The 16,580-nt window shown below is 31.8% G+C and overlaps 3 protein-coding genes across 3 annotated transcripts; 1 reads left to right on the top strand and 2 right to left on the bottom strand.

The window, feature by feature from the left end:
• The first annotated feature begins 7,123 nt into the window (after positions 1-7,123).
• LOC130941384 (auxin-responsive protein IAA27-like) lies at positions 7,124-9,387 on the top strand. The gene is made up of 5 exons (XM_057869865.1): positions 7,124-7,796; positions 8,143-8,372; positions 8,465-8,606; positions 8,835-8,896; positions 8,982-9,387. Exons 1-5 carry the CDS (start codon positions 7,276-7,278, stop codon positions 9,017-9,019), a joined length of 993 nt encoding a protein of 330 aa, XP_057725848.1. The 5' UTR covers positions 7,124-7,275; the 3' UTR covers positions 9,020-9,387.
• A 1,386-nt stretch (positions 9,388-10,773) lies between these two features.
• On the bottom strand, positions 10,774-13,273 carry LOC130940694 (uncharacterized). Its single transcript, XM_057868908.1, has 4 exons — positions 12,829-13,273; positions 11,874-12,318; positions 11,656-11,771; positions 10,774-11,304 (listed from the first exon to the last, which is right to left on the bottom strand). The coding sequence occupies exons 1-4, from the start codon at positions 13,268-13,270 to the stop codon at positions 10,892-10,894; spliced, it is 1,416 nt and encodes a 471-aa protein (XP_057724891.1). The 5' UTR covers positions 13,271-13,273; the 3' UTR covers positions 10,774-10,891.
• A 1,287-nt stretch (positions 13,274-14,560) lies between these two features.
• Positions 14,561-16,159, bottom strand: LOC130940116 (protein JINGUBANG-like). Its single transcript, XM_057868166.1, has 2 exons — positions 15,563-16,159; positions 14,561-15,298 (listed from the first exon to the last, which is right to left on the bottom strand). The coding sequence occupies exons 1-2, from the start codon at positions 16,157-16,159 to the stop codon at positions 14,561-14,563; spliced, it is 1,335 nt and encodes a 444-aa protein (XP_057724149.1).
• Between the last annotated feature and the right edge of the window lie 421 nt (positions 16,160-16,580).

Raw genomic sequence — 16,580 nt, 5'->3', positions numbered from 1 at the left:
CTTTAGGTTAATTATTCTAATGATGATATTATATAATCTCAAAATATTGTCATTTAATTTTGTATTGGAAAAAAAAGTAAAAAGTGAAAGAAGAAAAGTGAAGAAAAGAATTGCCATGACTACTATGAATACTTTTTTCAAGGCTAATTAATTAACTTGCCGGCCACTACCACACTTTGTTCACCTTTCAAGAGTTTAGAGCACAGATTAAAGAGTAAATAGGAAAATTCATTTATGAAAAGATCATTAATATTGATCTTTAAAAAAATTTAAGATAATTATATTAATTTTTTTATAATATTCGTCTTTGTTGGAGTGTTAATTGACTTATAATATAATAAATTATAAAATTATATCGAATTAATCTTAAATTAAAAAAGATTTTAAGACATTAAAATTTTTTCAATTTAAAATTAATTTAATATAATTTTATAAATTTATCCTATTAAAACCTATAAAATTTTCAGGTGATGAATGTTATAGTAATTTTACCTATCATATTAATAAATTCTAACATTATCATCAGTAACGGAAGTCATGAAAAGTTTAACGCAATTAATTTAAAATTTTTGAAGGATGAATTTAGTAATAAATTTTTTAAAAATTAATTTAAAAAATGAATAATTTTTTAGAGATCAATTTGATCATTTACTCACAGATTAAACATAATTTTTAACAAAATAAAAAATTAATGTGCTTAAATAATGTAAGTAAAACATATATAAATATATTAACTTTAAAATGTATAAAAAAATAATATTAATGGATAGTTATTTTAAAACATAAGGACTATTATCTATCTATCATTATCCATGTCATTATTAGACATTAATTTTTCTTTCTTTACTCAGAAACTTGTAAACTTGCTGTAATTAGTTTTAGAAACTATGGGGATTATTAAAGATGAAATAGTTTCAATAATAAATTGCTCAATTATCACTCAAAACTCAAAAGTAGTAGAAATTAAAAGATGTATATCGAGGCAGTTTCAGAAAACATGATAATTAATGGTTGCCGAAAAAGCAAGGAGTACCGACACAATGAACATTATACATAGCAATAATTAATGCTACTTATTAACAATGAACATTGAAAAATAAAATAAAATGAAGTGATTGCGGCCGAAATTGAATTTTGACTTTGGATAGTTAATTAGTTTATTACCAATTCTAATTGTAGCAAAATTATCTCATCTAAAGTTATGGCATAAATAGAAAGTCTGATGTTTGCTTTGTTTGGCCAAATAATTTTAAATAGTTTTGATAAGTATCAATAATACTAAAAAAACAAAAAATTTGTTAAAATTTGTCTTATTTAATATTTATTAATTATTGTAATAATTAATAAATATTAAATAAGATAAATTATGACTATTTTTAATTAATTTTTTTTTGTTATCAAATATTTCGGTTTGAGTAGTGTGCATTGTGCACATACTAAGAAGAATGTTGGAAATTTATGAAAGTAGTTTCCGCTCTCAACTATGCTGGTAACGAGTCGTTTTGTTATTTAATTTGCTAATTAAAGTCATAAGATTATGAAAGGGCTATGGTAGTTCAATGAGCAGTCTTAACTGCTTTTATTATGATAGTGATGTTACATGTACTCTTGTTTGTATCAAACTATATATATGTTGTTGACTAATGAAAAAAATGGATAACAATATTTTCTTATTAAATTTTATCATGACTTTGAAGCTAGCTAGCTGAATTTACATGATTTAGGGCACACAGTTTTTGACGTTCAGTCATATATACATGCATATATAACAAATAATATAAGTATGTAGTAGTATAAAGCTGGATCTATTAGTATTAATTACTTGTGTTTTGCATCAAATAAAGCTAAGTATATGTTAGGCCAAATGTTATATGAAAAAGTACGAAGAGTCAATGAAATATTTATACAATATGTATAATGGAGGTTTATGAAATATTAAAGATATAATTATTAGTGTTACTTTTTCTCATCAGTTAAAGCTTTTGGGATGAGTGATATCATGACATGATATTAAAGTGCTAAATTCAAAAGGTCAAGAATTCGATTCTTAGTGAACTCCAAAATCAGTTTAATTTTTTGGGAAGATATTTATTATCCATAGTACTCGAATGGTTATTCTAGATAGTATAAAAGATTCATATATATAGTGATTGGTAAATGTTTGTAAATTTATTTTTATTATAATTATATTTATTATATATTTTTTTTACGGTATCATTCTGTTGAAAAGAGACTAATAATAAATTACTATATATATACATATAAGACAAAATTTAAATTTTTAATACTTATTTAAACAAATAATTAAACTAACAACTCGATCAATCTAAATCGATTATTTTTATCGTATAATCTGATAACCGAATAATGCATATTAATTATTCTGATGTAATTAATTGTAAGGTGATAATAATAAGAAGCTAGAAGTGGTAATAAGGTTTGGGAAAATTAAGTGTGAATTAGTAATTATATTAACGAGGGACGTAGTGATGAATGAATGAACTTAACATATAGCCTTTTTGATTAGTTATTAGGTCATGACATACATTATGATGATGCATGTATATATATAAATTAAAAGGGGAGGATTTAATTAGTTGAGGTATTTGATGAATAAAATTAAAGTGTGCCAGCGAAGTTCTAAGAACACTTTAGAGAAGGCGTGGGGAGCAATAAGGGACAGGATGGTCCATGCATGTTAAAGTCACTAAGTTGTTATTGTCATCATAATCTATCCTCAAAATCCATCATTCCACCTAAAAACAAAACCTCATTAAAGATTTCTCTGATTGCAACCCAGCAACCATGACCCACCCTTTCTTTTTTTATCATATCACCACCCTCATTACATATTTATATATATCATTTATCATCCTCCAAGTTAATAATAATATATAAAAGTTATTTTCTTCGCTAACATATTCATCTAACGTTTAACTAAGTATGAGGAAGGGAAGGGGGGGGGGGGGGGGGGGAGATCAGAGCTAGCAATATATAATTTTTACAAATTTTTGTTCATTGTTTTTAAAGAAATTAAATCACAACATATATATTTCAAATTGTCGTGCATGCTTATATATCACACATTTTTCCTACGTTAAACTTGAAGAAATTAAAGAAGGACGGCTAACAATATAAGTTAAATTGATTAAATGATTAATTTATTTATTCAATTAAATAAATAATGAGAATTCGAATATTAGTTTATATATGTAATAATTTATTCATCGAGAACAAATTTTTAAATAGAATTTAGATGTACTTAAATACTAATTCACCAGATTAAAAATAATTACTATCTATAAAGCACGGATACTTTGCTAAGTTACTGTATCTGCGTATCGGATACATTTCGGACATATGCTCACCAACCGTGTCTTAATAAAAAATAAAAAATTATTTTCTGGACACGTTTGGACACACTTAAATACCATCACATATCAACGTGTTCAGTCTTATTCTTAACATATATTAAAACAAAAAATATTTTAAATACTTGATATAATTAAAATAAAATATTAAAAATAATAAAAAAATTAATTTATATTTTAATATTAATAAAATATCAAAATATTATTACGATTTATTTAAAAAATATTTTATATTTATATGTATACGTATCCCCGTATCATATAAGATTTTAAAATTTGTGTGTCGGTGTTGAGTATCGTGTTGTGTCTCATATTATTGTCAATGCATCTTAGAGTACCATGAATCCATGATATACGTGTTATGACATATAATTTTGCTACCAACAGTATTTCTGCCAACTTCTGCCAACTTTTGTTTATGATTATGTTTAATGGAAGTGTCTTTGTAAATGTGTCTAATAAAAATATATTTTTTACGGCTGTATCTAATAAAAATGTCTTTATATATCTATTTTTTAAATGTGTCTTCTTATACATGTATTTAAAATATAATAATTAATTATTATTGACAATAAGTTGACAGATAATATATTGGTACCTATAGTTTTTGTATGACATGTTATACAACTAGTTAATAATTACTCCGTCTTATATGTATATGAAGGTAAAATGGTGGAACTAACTACCATATATATGCATGGATACATAGGTGGGGACAGAAGTGATTGCAATGCATTGTACCAAGGCCGTTATTGAATTAATGTAAGGAAAATAACATTAAAAAAGAGTTATGAAAAATAATTGATGGGTAAGGAAATAAATGGTGTGATAATAATGTAACAGTAAGATACAGCTGCCTGTGTCTGTGTTTCTCCGCCGTCGCGTACCTAAAATTGCACAAACAAGTTAGGTTTGGAATACAAAGATAGATAAGATATATGTATGAAGTATGAACCACACTAGCTACTATCTAATCTACTACACTATGTGCTGTGTTTTGTGTCTGCATGTATGTCAGTATCAGCATCAATTTTGGACAAGATCATTAATCCCATACTTCTTGCTTTTTCAACTACCAACGATTTTCCAATCATGCCTTAGCTTGCTTCCTTAATTATTTTCCCTTAAATATATGCAAATACCCACATACACTAACTTTTACACTATCTTAGCTTAGCTTCTTCTTTAAAGTTATATAAATTATTCCTCATAAAAGTTTTAATGATTAAATAAAAATATATAGAAGTGGTTTTTGAATTCAAAACGTTAATAATGTATCGCACTACTAGCTACCGGTATATTTTATTATCTTGTATTGAAATTAAAATTTACTTTTACTTTTCAAATATACGTGAATAATAATAATAATAATAATTGTCAATGCAAACTCAGCTCGTTCCTTGAGGTAGCTAGTAGGATTTCTCTAAAAGAAAGCCAACACAGTTATTAAAATTTGACCAGTATTTAACTAAAAAAAAAAAGTGAATAATTTTACGTCATTGAATATAATCTTACATCATTAAAAATACTAGTAATAATTAATTGATGATTACAAATTATAAAAAGTATTGGCTTCCTAACACTTCTCCTTTTATAATAACTAAAATTACGTACAATTTTAACAAATTTGTTAATTCATGCAAAATATCTTGTTAGCTATAAATCTTAACGGAAAATGAGAATGAAAAAGAAAAGAAAATCTCTATTGACGTAACTGTCTGATAAATAATTAAAACGAGGGAGTATGAGAGAATTGAAACTAAGACTATGAATAATATTAACCGTAACACTAAGAATACAACAAATAACTCGTTTAAATGGTAAACAAGATAAAATGATTGTTTGATCGCTATTAAATTGATAAAAAAATATATTTTTAATGAAATTTTTTTGTAGTGTATTTAAAATATTTCTAATAATAAAAATAAAAGAATTAAAAAAATAAAAAATATTTTTTATGAAAAGTTACAATTTACATTTTTTTGAAAAGATTTTTTTAAAAATATTTTTCACATAATAAATAAATAAATAATACTTTTATCTTATTTTACTCAAACATAATTGATATAAATAAAAAAAATTATATAAAATATTCAAACATTTAATCACTTTTATTTTTGTAAAAAAATTTTAAAAAAATATTATTAATTTTTTTTAAAATCACACCCAAACAAATCCAAAAAAGATAGAAAAGATGGGGATGATAGATATATAATTTATGAAAAATGAAATATGTGCAATGATGAGATATTTGTTTGCATAAATTAAATGAGTAATTAAATCTGAAATAACACAAGTCCGTGAGAGTGAGAGGAACACCGTTTTGTCCCCTAACGAAGAGAAAGAGTGTCCTACACACCGTTGGATGAGAGTGTTTTCTTTTCCAACTTTTGGAGGCTTCACAATTTTAATTATTATGATTCGATACGTTTTGATACGGGCGTGCCATTCAAATGGATTCACTGCACCGTCACTCCCAGTTATTATTCCTTGACTTTTCATTTTTGCATTTTGGCACTTTGTCTTCTTACTTTACTACTAAATACACTCATGTTAGGACATGTTAATCTTAAAGTGGAACACTGCTTAAAAGGTTGCCGGGGAACCTCTTATGCTGCTATTCCCTCGTACTAAGTTCCTCCATATATATTATTATATTAATATTAATGTAATGTAATGTATCTTAGTACCTTTAATGATACAACTGTTCACTACCTATACTAAAATTATAATACTTACCTATATATATAATTATATACACTACCCAATCATGATTCATATAACAAGCTAAGCTTGTTTCCAGCAAAAAACACTTGTGAATTCAGGCAATAATATACATACATGATACATCATATATCATATGTTTTTCATCTCAATAAAATTATTTTACTTAATGGTTAACCAATTTTAATTTGTGTGATTAATTAATATATAATTGTGCGTATTTTTTGATTTATTAAGTATTTATATAAATACTTCAAATTACATCGACAACAATGTATATAATTTTTTTTTTACTAAAGATAAGAGACTCGAACCCGCAACCTCTTAATTGAATATGGAGAGACTATGCCATTTGAGTTATTATTCATTGGCCAACAATGTATATAATTTAAAATAATAAAGATGGGAATGTGCATGATTGTTTTATATGATTGAACATGAATGGGAACACTTTAATTTGCTTTCCATAAAAATAATATATGTGATTTTATTTTTAAGATAATAATATTTTGAATACTAAAAAGTGGCAATTATTAAATGGTTTTTTTCTATTTAAATAAAAAAAAAAATTTACGTTTCTAGAAAATTCAACTTAGATTTCTCTGTTTTAATTTTGCAGACTATACCTACAAAGTTGTTCTATATGCTAATTAATAATACATAAAATCATAAATATTTTGCTATATATGTATACAAAATAAAAAAATTAATACGTATTTTTATTTAAATAAAAAAGCTTTTACTAAAGTTAGTTTTCTATAGTGCCTACTTTCAATTAGTGTAGAATCTATATCATAATTTTATATCATAATTTTAGACTGTGGTGTATATGATATATATATACTTTCATTAAGATGTAGACAAATATTGATTTTCATACATGCATATCAAAGTTAGTTTTCTTTTCTTTGTTAAAAAATTGAATTAGTGATTTAATTAATATCACCAAAATTATAATTAACAAAGGCAAGGCTCAAGAAGGTTCTTTTTTCCACATTAACAAAGGCACAGTTCTTCATTCATATGAATATAACACCATAATAATAACTTCTGTTCAAGCACACTTCAATTCTCTCTCTCTCTCTCTCTCTCTGGTGTATATTATTTAGTGACACAAAACATATACTAAGTTTTCACCCTTGTTGCATAGCTTTGATTCTTTGAGTGTTGCCATATTTTGATGTCTACACCTTTGGAACATGATTACATAGGCTTAGCAGAGAAGAAGAAGATACCTTCATCATCATCTTCTTCTTCTTCTGAAGATGGAAAGACCTTCAAGGAGACTGAGTTAAGGCTTGGCCTACCAGGTTCTGAGTCTCCAGAGAGAAAACCACTTTCTGGGGTCTCTCTCTCTCTATTTGGGAACCTCAATAACAACAACAATGTCATGAACCACCATGTCCATGTGGCTGGTGCTAAGAGAGGCTTTTCTGATGCCATTGATGCTAAATGGGCTTTCTCTGATGCTCATGGATCTGACTCTGACTTGGGAAAACCTTCTGCTTTGTTTTCACCAAGAGGATCAGGGAATGTTGTTGGAAAGCCTCCATTGGACCCCAAAACCATTAGCACCCAGCAAGGAAATTCCATTAACACCCCTGCTTCTGCTTCACAATCCATCAAAGAGTCCAAGCCTCTTCAGGAAAAGAACCCTCAACTTCCTGCTACTAATGAACATGCTAGTGCTCCTGCTTCTAAGTAAGTCAACTTGGTGCAGATTTCATGTTTTGGTTGCTTGATTAAACTGAAAGATGTATGATTCATGAAAACTAGTCTGATTGGCTGTTACAATGTTGTTCTCTTCTCAAACAATTTAAAATTATAATGCCAAATTAAAATGCTACTATGATATTATGTTTTATGCACTATGTTGAATGTATTTCTGATAATCTTAGTATGATTGAAAAAGAATTGTTCATAGTTAGTGTGATTGTTAGTTAAATTTGTGTGTTTCAGTGTGATATAGTTTGTGTATGTTCTTCTCTGCATGGAAATTCAAATCTGGAGGCTGTTGATATATCAAAATTTCCAATTTTTTCAACAGGGCACAGGTTGTGGGGTGGCCACCAATTCGATCGTTTCGAAAGAACACCATGGCCTCTAATTTGACAAAGAACAATGATGAAGCTGAAGGGAAACCGGGATTTGGTTGTTTGTATGTGAAGGTAAGCATGGATGGTGCTCCTTATCTAAGAAAGGTTGATCTCAAAACCTACAGCAACTATAAGGAACTTTCTTCAGCTCTTGAGAAGATGTTTAGCTGCTTCACCATTGGTATTTTCTTCAACTACTTTTTTTTTGTTCCTTTTCTTTATAAGCAATTTTTTTCTTTAGTTTGAGTTGCAACTTCTCTAATGGAAAATTAGGTCAGTGCAACTCTCCTGGGCTGCCTGGAAAAGATGGATTAAGTGAGAGCTCTTTGAGGGATCTTCTCCATGGCTCTGAATATGTTCTTACTTATGAAGACAAGGATGGAGATTGGATGCTTGTGGGAGATGTTCCTTGGGAGTATGTTATTTCTATTTTTGTTACAAATTTTATATAAATCTTTTAATCATATTACTGTAAACAAGTTTAATTATTCTACTATAGCATGTTTGATTATTCTGATAATCAACTATTTAGTTGGGGAAAAATTGTGAATTTGTATGTATAAATATGTGGCATTTTTGCTTCACATGTTATTCTTTTAAAGATCATATCCAATTTTAATAAACAAATTCTTTGTTGATGCAGGATGTTCACTGACTCATGCAGGAGACTGAGGATCATGAAAGGGTCTGAGGCAATTGGACTAGGTACATCTTACACTAAACATGTTGGATTATTAGATTAAGATTCAAGATTGCTTAAAGATTCTGTTGTGATTTGTATTGGTTGCAGCTCCAAGAGCAGTGGAAAAATCAAAGAGCCAAAACTAGTGCAGAAATTGTTGAACCATACTGAAGTATTTGTTTAAAAAAATTTATAGTTATAGTAAAATGTTTACAAAGGAGTTTGAATTTATGATGGTTCTGTTGCTGATAAGAAACACTGCTGCTACTATATGTAATTCAGTGTCTCAGTTTTTGTGCATTTATTATAGCCTGACAAGTTTTCTTCCACCACCAGTAGAATTCAACTGGAGACTTCCAGATCATATATAAACAAATATATATATTTTGTTTGTTCTCTATATTTTGTGTAACTTTGGATTCCTGTTGCTGTATAAAAAGAATTGCTTGTTGTGCTATTTCTTTTATGCTGGCATATTGTATTAGATACTCAATACACTCTTACATCTTTGCTTTGGAATGTTGTTAGCTTTGCAAAATTATCCCATTATTTTAGATTTCAAGAACACACTATGTTTATCCACATAGTTGTTTACTTCACTCTCATGATCAATACCAAACGAACCCAATCTTTAGGTGTTTTTTAAAAGCAAAGTAATCAATATTTCACAAAACGTTTAACAGAAAATAAGAAAAGCTCCTCCTAAGAAACTAGAAAGTGAAATTTCTTATTAAAGGTTTTTTTTTAACTTTTAAGGAAAAATATTAAGGTTATTATTAATGGGAGTACTTTTTTTTTTAAAATAAAACTGAAGTTTTTATTTAATGAATGCATTGAAAATTAAACTCTTTTTATATAAACTTTTTCGGTTGATAACCTTAACATGTGTCCATACATGTTAAAGTGTTAAACAACCCTAAATAAAATGGCTTGTGATTTTAATTTATTAATTAATTTAAAATTGTTACTGATTGAGTTCGTCACTTTAGAATCTAATTTAGTTTGGTTGTGATATTTTTTCCAAAGTAAATCTTCCCGAAGATTTGTTACATCTAGGTAAAAGTAACTTCTCAAAATTGGTTACCAATTTTTCAATTATTAAAGCAAAAATTAATTGTTTATGTCTTTTCCATCGTATTTAAGTAGATACTAACAGAAACAATGGACTAAATTTCCAAAGTGGTCCTTTAGATTCACAACTTTCACCATTTTGGTTTCTCAAATTTAAAATTATCTATACTGGTTTCGAGATTTAGTTGTGGGCATCATATTGGTCCCTGAATCATTTCTAGTATTGAATCAGTGAACTAAGTATTAAATTGGCTCAGGCTTGTCATGCTGGACATAACTAAATGGCGTCATTTTGTTTTGACACTTAAACAAAGCAAAAACAAGAAGATGAAAAATAGCTTAAACGATGTGCAAATCATTATATCTCCATTCATTCATTTTTTAAAACAATTTTATTTTTGCCTTATTTAAGAGCTAAAACCAAAAAATACTATTTAGCCATGTGTCTAACGTTGCAAGTCAAAACTAACTCAGCATTCCGTTCATTGACTCAACACTAAACCAAGATGGTGCCTGGAGCTAGATCTCGAAAACCAGTATAGTAAATTTTGAATCTAAGAAACTAAAATAGTGAGAATCTTAGGAACCACTGTAGAAATTTAGTCTCCATGCCAGTCGTTAATGTTATATCTCTGACTTGAGAAAATAAGAAATGAACGGCACATATGTACAAAAATTTGCATTAGCTACTAGCTAGACCATTTCAAATTAGCAAACAGAACTCGTGGTCTTGAGTTACATTAACAAGAACAAGTAAATAAACCAAATTAGGAAGAATTGAGCAGTGAGCAAAGGTGACTAGCTTGAATTTCAAATAAAGAGGAAAATAAGAATAAAAGAACACTACATTTTAAGCCAAATCAGGCTGAAGCAACAATTCGTACATAATACAGGTACAAAACTTTCATCTACTACATCCATACCCCCGTCTAAGCAAATCTAAATGACTATTTAGATATCTGTAGATAAACCATCTGAGTGTATCCATTAAATACAGAGTTGTCAAATTTGGACAAACCAAGCCTTTGGAACAAGCCATATCGCCCATCTTCAACGATAGGACTAGACACACGAGCAGGATCAAACCTTGTTTGATGGGTTAGGGAAGGCCCGGCAACAGGAGGGAGTTCCCAGTAAACATCGAGAATAGATTCAATATACCGGCTGTTCTGGAAATGTTGTTCGTATGATATTGGCTTGTTGCTGTGATTGAAGTTATCACGCATGTAGCCTCTAACTCCCCACCATGCTTCATCTGGCCCACACAGTTCTTCAATATCAACTGCTTTCTCCCAGAATTTCTTCCTTCTCGATCTGACCCTAGCTTCGTCACTGTCTTTAAAGCAGCTGTGTCCACCGCCTGACATAAACAAAGGAACAAGTTCAGTAAGTTTTCTAGTATTGAGATAACCACTTCTGATTTTGAATAGAGAATTCAATGATGAAATTTATGCAACTTTCCACAATTTTCTCTCCAGCTTCAAATCCCTCAATTCATATAGTAACCCATGCCATAACACAGTCCTCAAGTCAAATATTTTTTTTAGTTTGGCCAAAAGGTATTATGGATCTATAAATGAGATCAAATACCAACCACGCTTATGCCAGTATATGTATATTGTAATGTAATTAAATTCACTAGAATATACTGACAGGAAAAGAAATTTCATTAGAATATCATAATACACTAGGAAGGCGAGATATTACACACCACTTATATAAGCTTGATCACATATCTGCCTCAATGAATAATGGTCACCAGTTCCAGTGTCATAATTGTCCTCAAACACAAGATGTCGGAATCCAGCTTTCAAGGCTTGCTCAACTCTGCTCATTAACATTTATAAAATAACAATAATAATAAGCAACAGAAGTTTCATCAGAACAATCAACTATTGAACCAAGAATGTCAAAGATTTTGGAAGTAACCTTTTCAATTCATTCTGATGGTCATCGAAAAATATAAGCACGTGACTAAGGTCAGTAATCCCATGTTTCTTCATCACTTTGGGCCAGTCAACACTTCCAAAATCAACAAAGTCCTTTCCAGCATAATATGTGCAGTTTCCATCAACATAGGCAGGTCCCTTTTTCAGATACTTTTCTGGATGCCTAGGTGAAAGAGAAATAATTGGTCTGTCTGGCATAGCCTGCCGCAAAACCCAAGTTGAATGTCCCTTGAAAGCACCACTCTCAATCATCAGTTCTGGTTGCAACCATCGGGTCATAAACCAAAGCCCAAAGCTGTGGTCAAAACCCATCCCATACATGTTGTTTTTGATTGGCCGAGTTTCATATATAGGCACAAATTCTTCTAAAGCTCTAAGCAGATCTTTCGATGTCCATTCTACTGTTTTACCAAGTTTCGATCTGCCTTTACCAAGGATGAGACTATAAGCATCCAGCAAAAACAAAGTGTACGACTAAATGATTTCAAAGTGTATATTCAAACTTCAACAATGTTTTCCTTCTGACTTAAGGCAAAAAGAGGGACATAAAATGTCATAAAATCAACATCTAATTCTCAGCTCCAAAATCTCATGACGGTTGCTTTATTGAGCTCATTTATAGCATATCAAAATAATAATACTAATTAGAATTGCCGCTATCTTTGAACTGTGAGCTTGTTTAATATAAAGAATTTAATGAAGTGAATAATGCGAAATCCATAAACAACTAATTAAGGAATGTAGCTCAAATCAGGATCAGGATCCGGAAATAATTAAATGAATCACATTTTAACAGTTCAGTTTGATCTTCCAGAAACAATCTAGCTAGCATTTTTAATTGCGCACTCTCGATCCAAACCAAAACCGAATCAAGACAAAATTACAAACCCTAAGATAAAAAAGAAGTGAGATCAGATCAGACGATAGAAACTTACACCAGGGCACGCCGAGAGTTCCGAAATCGGAAGCGAGGCCGTCGAGGCCGAAGAATCCGGCGCGAGAGACGGGGTTGTAGGACGAGATGCAGACGAAGCCGCGCGAAGTGAAGAGCAACGAGGACGCAGCGAAGACCACGAGCAGCAGGAACACGGCGGCGCAAAGCCAGTAGGAGGTGGAGGAGGAGGAGGAGGCGGATGCGGTGGTTCCGAGGAGGCGGGAGATGTAATTGGAAGCCCTGTTGGTGGCGCGGAAGAGGATGTTGTTGTTCTTCTTGGTCTTGGATTCGTCAGCGTTGGCAGCGGAGGCGGAAGATTCGTCGTCGTCGGCGAAGAGAGTGCCGCGGCGGGAGGAGAGTGCCCTCTCCAACATGTTTGTACCGAAATGGTGATGGCGGTGTGTCGGAGTTGTGCTCTGTGGCGATGACGATGCTGATGACATTCTTTATTTCTTGTATTTATATTTATTTCTTTTTTTTTTCCTTCTAATTTCTATTATTATTATTATTATTATTATTATTATTATTATTATTATTATTATTATTCTCTTTGTTTTTGTTGTTCTTCACATGATTCCCATCACATCACATCACGTACCATTCTCTCTTTTAGTCTTTTCAGTTACTAACTAGATGAACTTCTTAATCTCCTAACTTATAAAGTTTTACTAGTAGTATATATTTGTATTTAATGTTTCTACCAAAATATCAAAATACTTCATCCTGGATACTAATAAATGTTTTATTTAAAGTAAATATAATAAATTAGTCACGAATTAAAAGAAAAAAAAAAGCAAAACAAAAAAGAAAGAAAGCATAATATCAAGTGGAATACAACTTAGAAAAGAATATAAGAATGCTGAATTCATGGCTAGGGAGGTCCTTGGAAATTGAATAGAAGAAAAAAATGGTTAATATGAGATCATGAGTACTTATTCCTTATTTGACAAGAAAGGGACTATAGCGGTTCTCATGAAGGCAAGCATATACTATTCCACACACTTTCCAATTTCCTCATATTTGCATATTCTTTAAACGCGTTTAATAATATAATAATAATATAACTTAAATGTGCATCGATTAAATTTGAAGGATGCCAATTACAGAATCACTACTCTGCAATGGTGTGTCTTGGAGCTGTGTTTGGGTGCAAGCGCTCCAACTCAATTGTAGGGTATCTTCTATCAGCCTTGGTTTCCATATCAATTCTTTGTGTTTTGCGTTTGCTATGTTATGGCCTTTACCGCTTTCTAAAGAGGAGAGAAACAAATACTCATCATCATGTTGCTGCACATCCAAACGATGCCTTACATATGCAGTCACAGAACACAAGGCTTGGCCAAATAGAATAGTGTAGTGTGTTGTATGTGTTTGCATTATGATTCAATTTATTTCACTTTCATTTTTATGTTTGTATTATGGTGAAAACTCAGGTCCAGTCGACTTCACGTGAAGTTGATAACTAAGAGCTGTTAGATGATTTGACTGATTTGACTAAATTTTCACGTGAAGTGGACTGCACATGACTTTTCACCGAATTATTGTTGGTCTGTTTTGATGTCAAGTGTTCAAACTTGAAAGCTCATTCAATAATAGATCATTCCTTCTCATTTACACTGTCTATTCCATTAAACTTGATCACTTTCTATTTAGTTTAACAAAGATACAATAAAACTACCATAACTCCAAGGAAACAAGTGGTTACAATAGATTAGTGCTGATTGAAGTCTCTGTTAGAGTTCAAAATACTTAGCAGCAGAATGTGAAGAGCAGTGATTATGATTAGTATCGAGATTCTTGGAATGAGTGACACGCCAAAGCTTCAAGACACCATCAAGGCTACCAGTGCAAACAGTGCAAGTATCTTCAATGTTATCATCAACCAACCTTCCTCCAATGAAAGCAGTTACACACCGAATTGGGCCTCTATGGCCAACAAGAACGGCTAAACAAGTGTGTTGGCCATCTTGCTCCCTAGCCCAAACCCTGCTTGTTGAATCAGCTGAACCACTAACCATGAACTTAGCCACACTAGCCAAGCACATAACTGCATGAGTGTGGCCTTGGATTGAACCACCATATTGCAATTGCCCTGCAAACCAACCCTTTAGCCAGTAGTGTATGTAGCCGTCCGTGCAGCCGCCGTACAAGATGGCGCCGTCCGGGGTAAGCGTCAAGGCTTTTACAGGAGAATGCTTGGCGTGCAAGGTAACTGTCAGGGAATGGGGCTGGTCGTGGCTGCAGAAGTTGCGCCGCCAAACTCGGACCGTGGCGTCGTCGGAGGCAGTGTAGAGAACTCCATCATCAGCTACAATGATGGCATTGATTGGCTCCGGGTGAGCTTTGATTGTCTCTATGCACTTCAAGTCAGAGATTCGCCATACTTTGACTGTTTTGTCTAGGGAAGCAGTGTATAGAATGTCCTCTGCTGTGTTAATCGCCATTGATGTGATTAGCCCCTTATGCTTCATCTGATAATTGCATTTAATTAGTGTTTAGTAGTTAAAATAAGGGTCGAAACTCAGGTGTAGTCGACTTTACGTGAAGTTGATAACTGAGAGTTGATAGATGATTTGACTAATTTGACTAAATTTTCATCTACCTATTAACTTCAAAGTCGACTGCACTTGAGTTTTCACCTAATATAAGACATAAATATAAAAGCTCTGATACTATGATATGAAATTATTTCATAGCTGATAGAAGGAGACACATGAATGATTATATATACTTACTGTCTTGTCTTTGCCGGCGATGTAGCTGCGGACATAGCCAACAGTCTTAGGTATGGAAGCCAAACGAACATGCTTCAAAACCTTATCCCAAGTTCTTCTCCATACTCTAATCTTGCCATCAGCATAAGCTGCATAAACCGTGTCGTTGGACACCTCAAGAGCCACCACCCTGCAAGCCTTGGTCCTCAGTTGGCCGTACTCGGTGAACTCAGGGAGCTTCCACAACCTGACAAGGTTGGATTCGGAGCCGGTGTAGACCAGGCCGTTGGAGGAGAGGGCGATGGAGAGGATCTGTCCATCGTTTCTGAGGACAGAGGAGGCGCAGTGGTATGTGGTTTGAGGGTCACAATGGTGAGAGAGCTTTGTAGGGGAAGAAGAAGGAGTATAGTTCTGATGATGACGATGATGGAGAGGAGAGGAAACCGGAGAGGTTTGGAGGCTGCGCGAAAGCGTAGGACATGAGAGGCGAGGAGGGGATTGAAGTAGCTTTGTGAGAGGGTTTTCTTTTGTGGAGAGGCTTCTCAAGAAGTTGCTGTTCTGAGTTGTGGATCTAAAGTCAAAAGATGGTGTGGGATCAGGTGAGTTGGAAGAGTCCATTGATTCATTGATCTTTCTTTGTGTTCCTTCAGTGATGTGTAGAGTAGTGATGGCAGCTATGAATATTATGGTTTTATGGTTTATGAATGAAGTAGGTGGAATGAAATAGGAGTGGTGGTGGTAGATTTCCTATAACTTGTGTTTATTGCAGAGTTTGATGGACGTTCTGAGTATTAAAGGAGAAAAGAACAAGCTAAGGAGTATTGTTATATTTATATCAGTTACTATTGCTTATGTACAAATAACATTCAATTTTTTTGGAGCTATCAAATTGATAATTGTTTAAGGGCAAGGTTAGATAATTGTAGACGAAATTGATCTCAACTGTTTCCTGAATTTGCCCAACAGGCATTAATTTATAAGTTCCATTGGAGGAATGACTTAAAGTATGAATCAGTAAATGGCTCACCAAATTGTTTGG

This window comes from Arachis stenosperma, chromosome 7 (assembly GCF_014773155.1).
Source record: "Arachis stenosperma cultivar V10309 chromosome 7, arast.V10309.gnm1.PFL2, whole genome shotgun sequence".
Lineage (NCBI taxonomy): Eukaryota > Viridiplantae > Streptophyta > Magnoliopsida > Fabales > Fabaceae > Arachis > Arachis stenosperma.
This window is presented reverse-complemented; position numbering and strand designations above follow the sequence as displayed.

Excerpts from the sequence above, each read along its gene's own strand:
- LOC130940116 (XM_057868166.1), bottom strand. The coding sequence starts at position 16,159 with ATGGACTCTTCCAACTCACCTGATCCCACACCATCTTTTGACTTTAGA. Across the intron at positions 15,299-15,562 it reads TCGCCGGCAAAGACAAGACA|ATGAAGCATAAGGGGCTAAT; the intron begins GTAAGTATATAT and ends TGCAATTATCAG.
- LOC130941384 (XM_057869865.1), top strand. The coding sequence starts at position 7,276 with ATGTCTACACCTTTGGAACATGATTACATAGGCTTAGCAGAGAAGAAG. Across the intron at positions 8,373-8,464 it reads GTTTAGCTGCTTCACCATTG|GTCAGTGCAACTCTCCTGGG; the intron begins GTATTTTCTTCA and ends ATGGAAAATTAG. Across the intron at positions 8,897-8,981 it reads GTCTGAGGCAATTGGACTAG|CTCCAAGAGCAGTGGAAAAA; the intron begins GTACATCTTACA and ends TATTGGTTGCAG.
- LOC130940694 (XM_057868908.1), bottom strand. The coding sequence starts at position 13,270 with ATGTCATCAGCATCGTCATCGCCACAGAGCACAACTCCGACACACCGC. Across the intron at positions 12,319-12,828 it reads AACTCTCGGCGTGCCCTGGT|GCAGATCGAAACTTGGTAAA; the intron begins GTAAGTTTCTAT and ends TCCTTGGTAAAG. Across the intron at positions 11,305-11,655 it reads TGATCAAGCTTATATAAGTG|GCGGTGGACACAGCTGCTTT; the intron begins GTGTGTAATATC and ends TGTTTATGTCAG.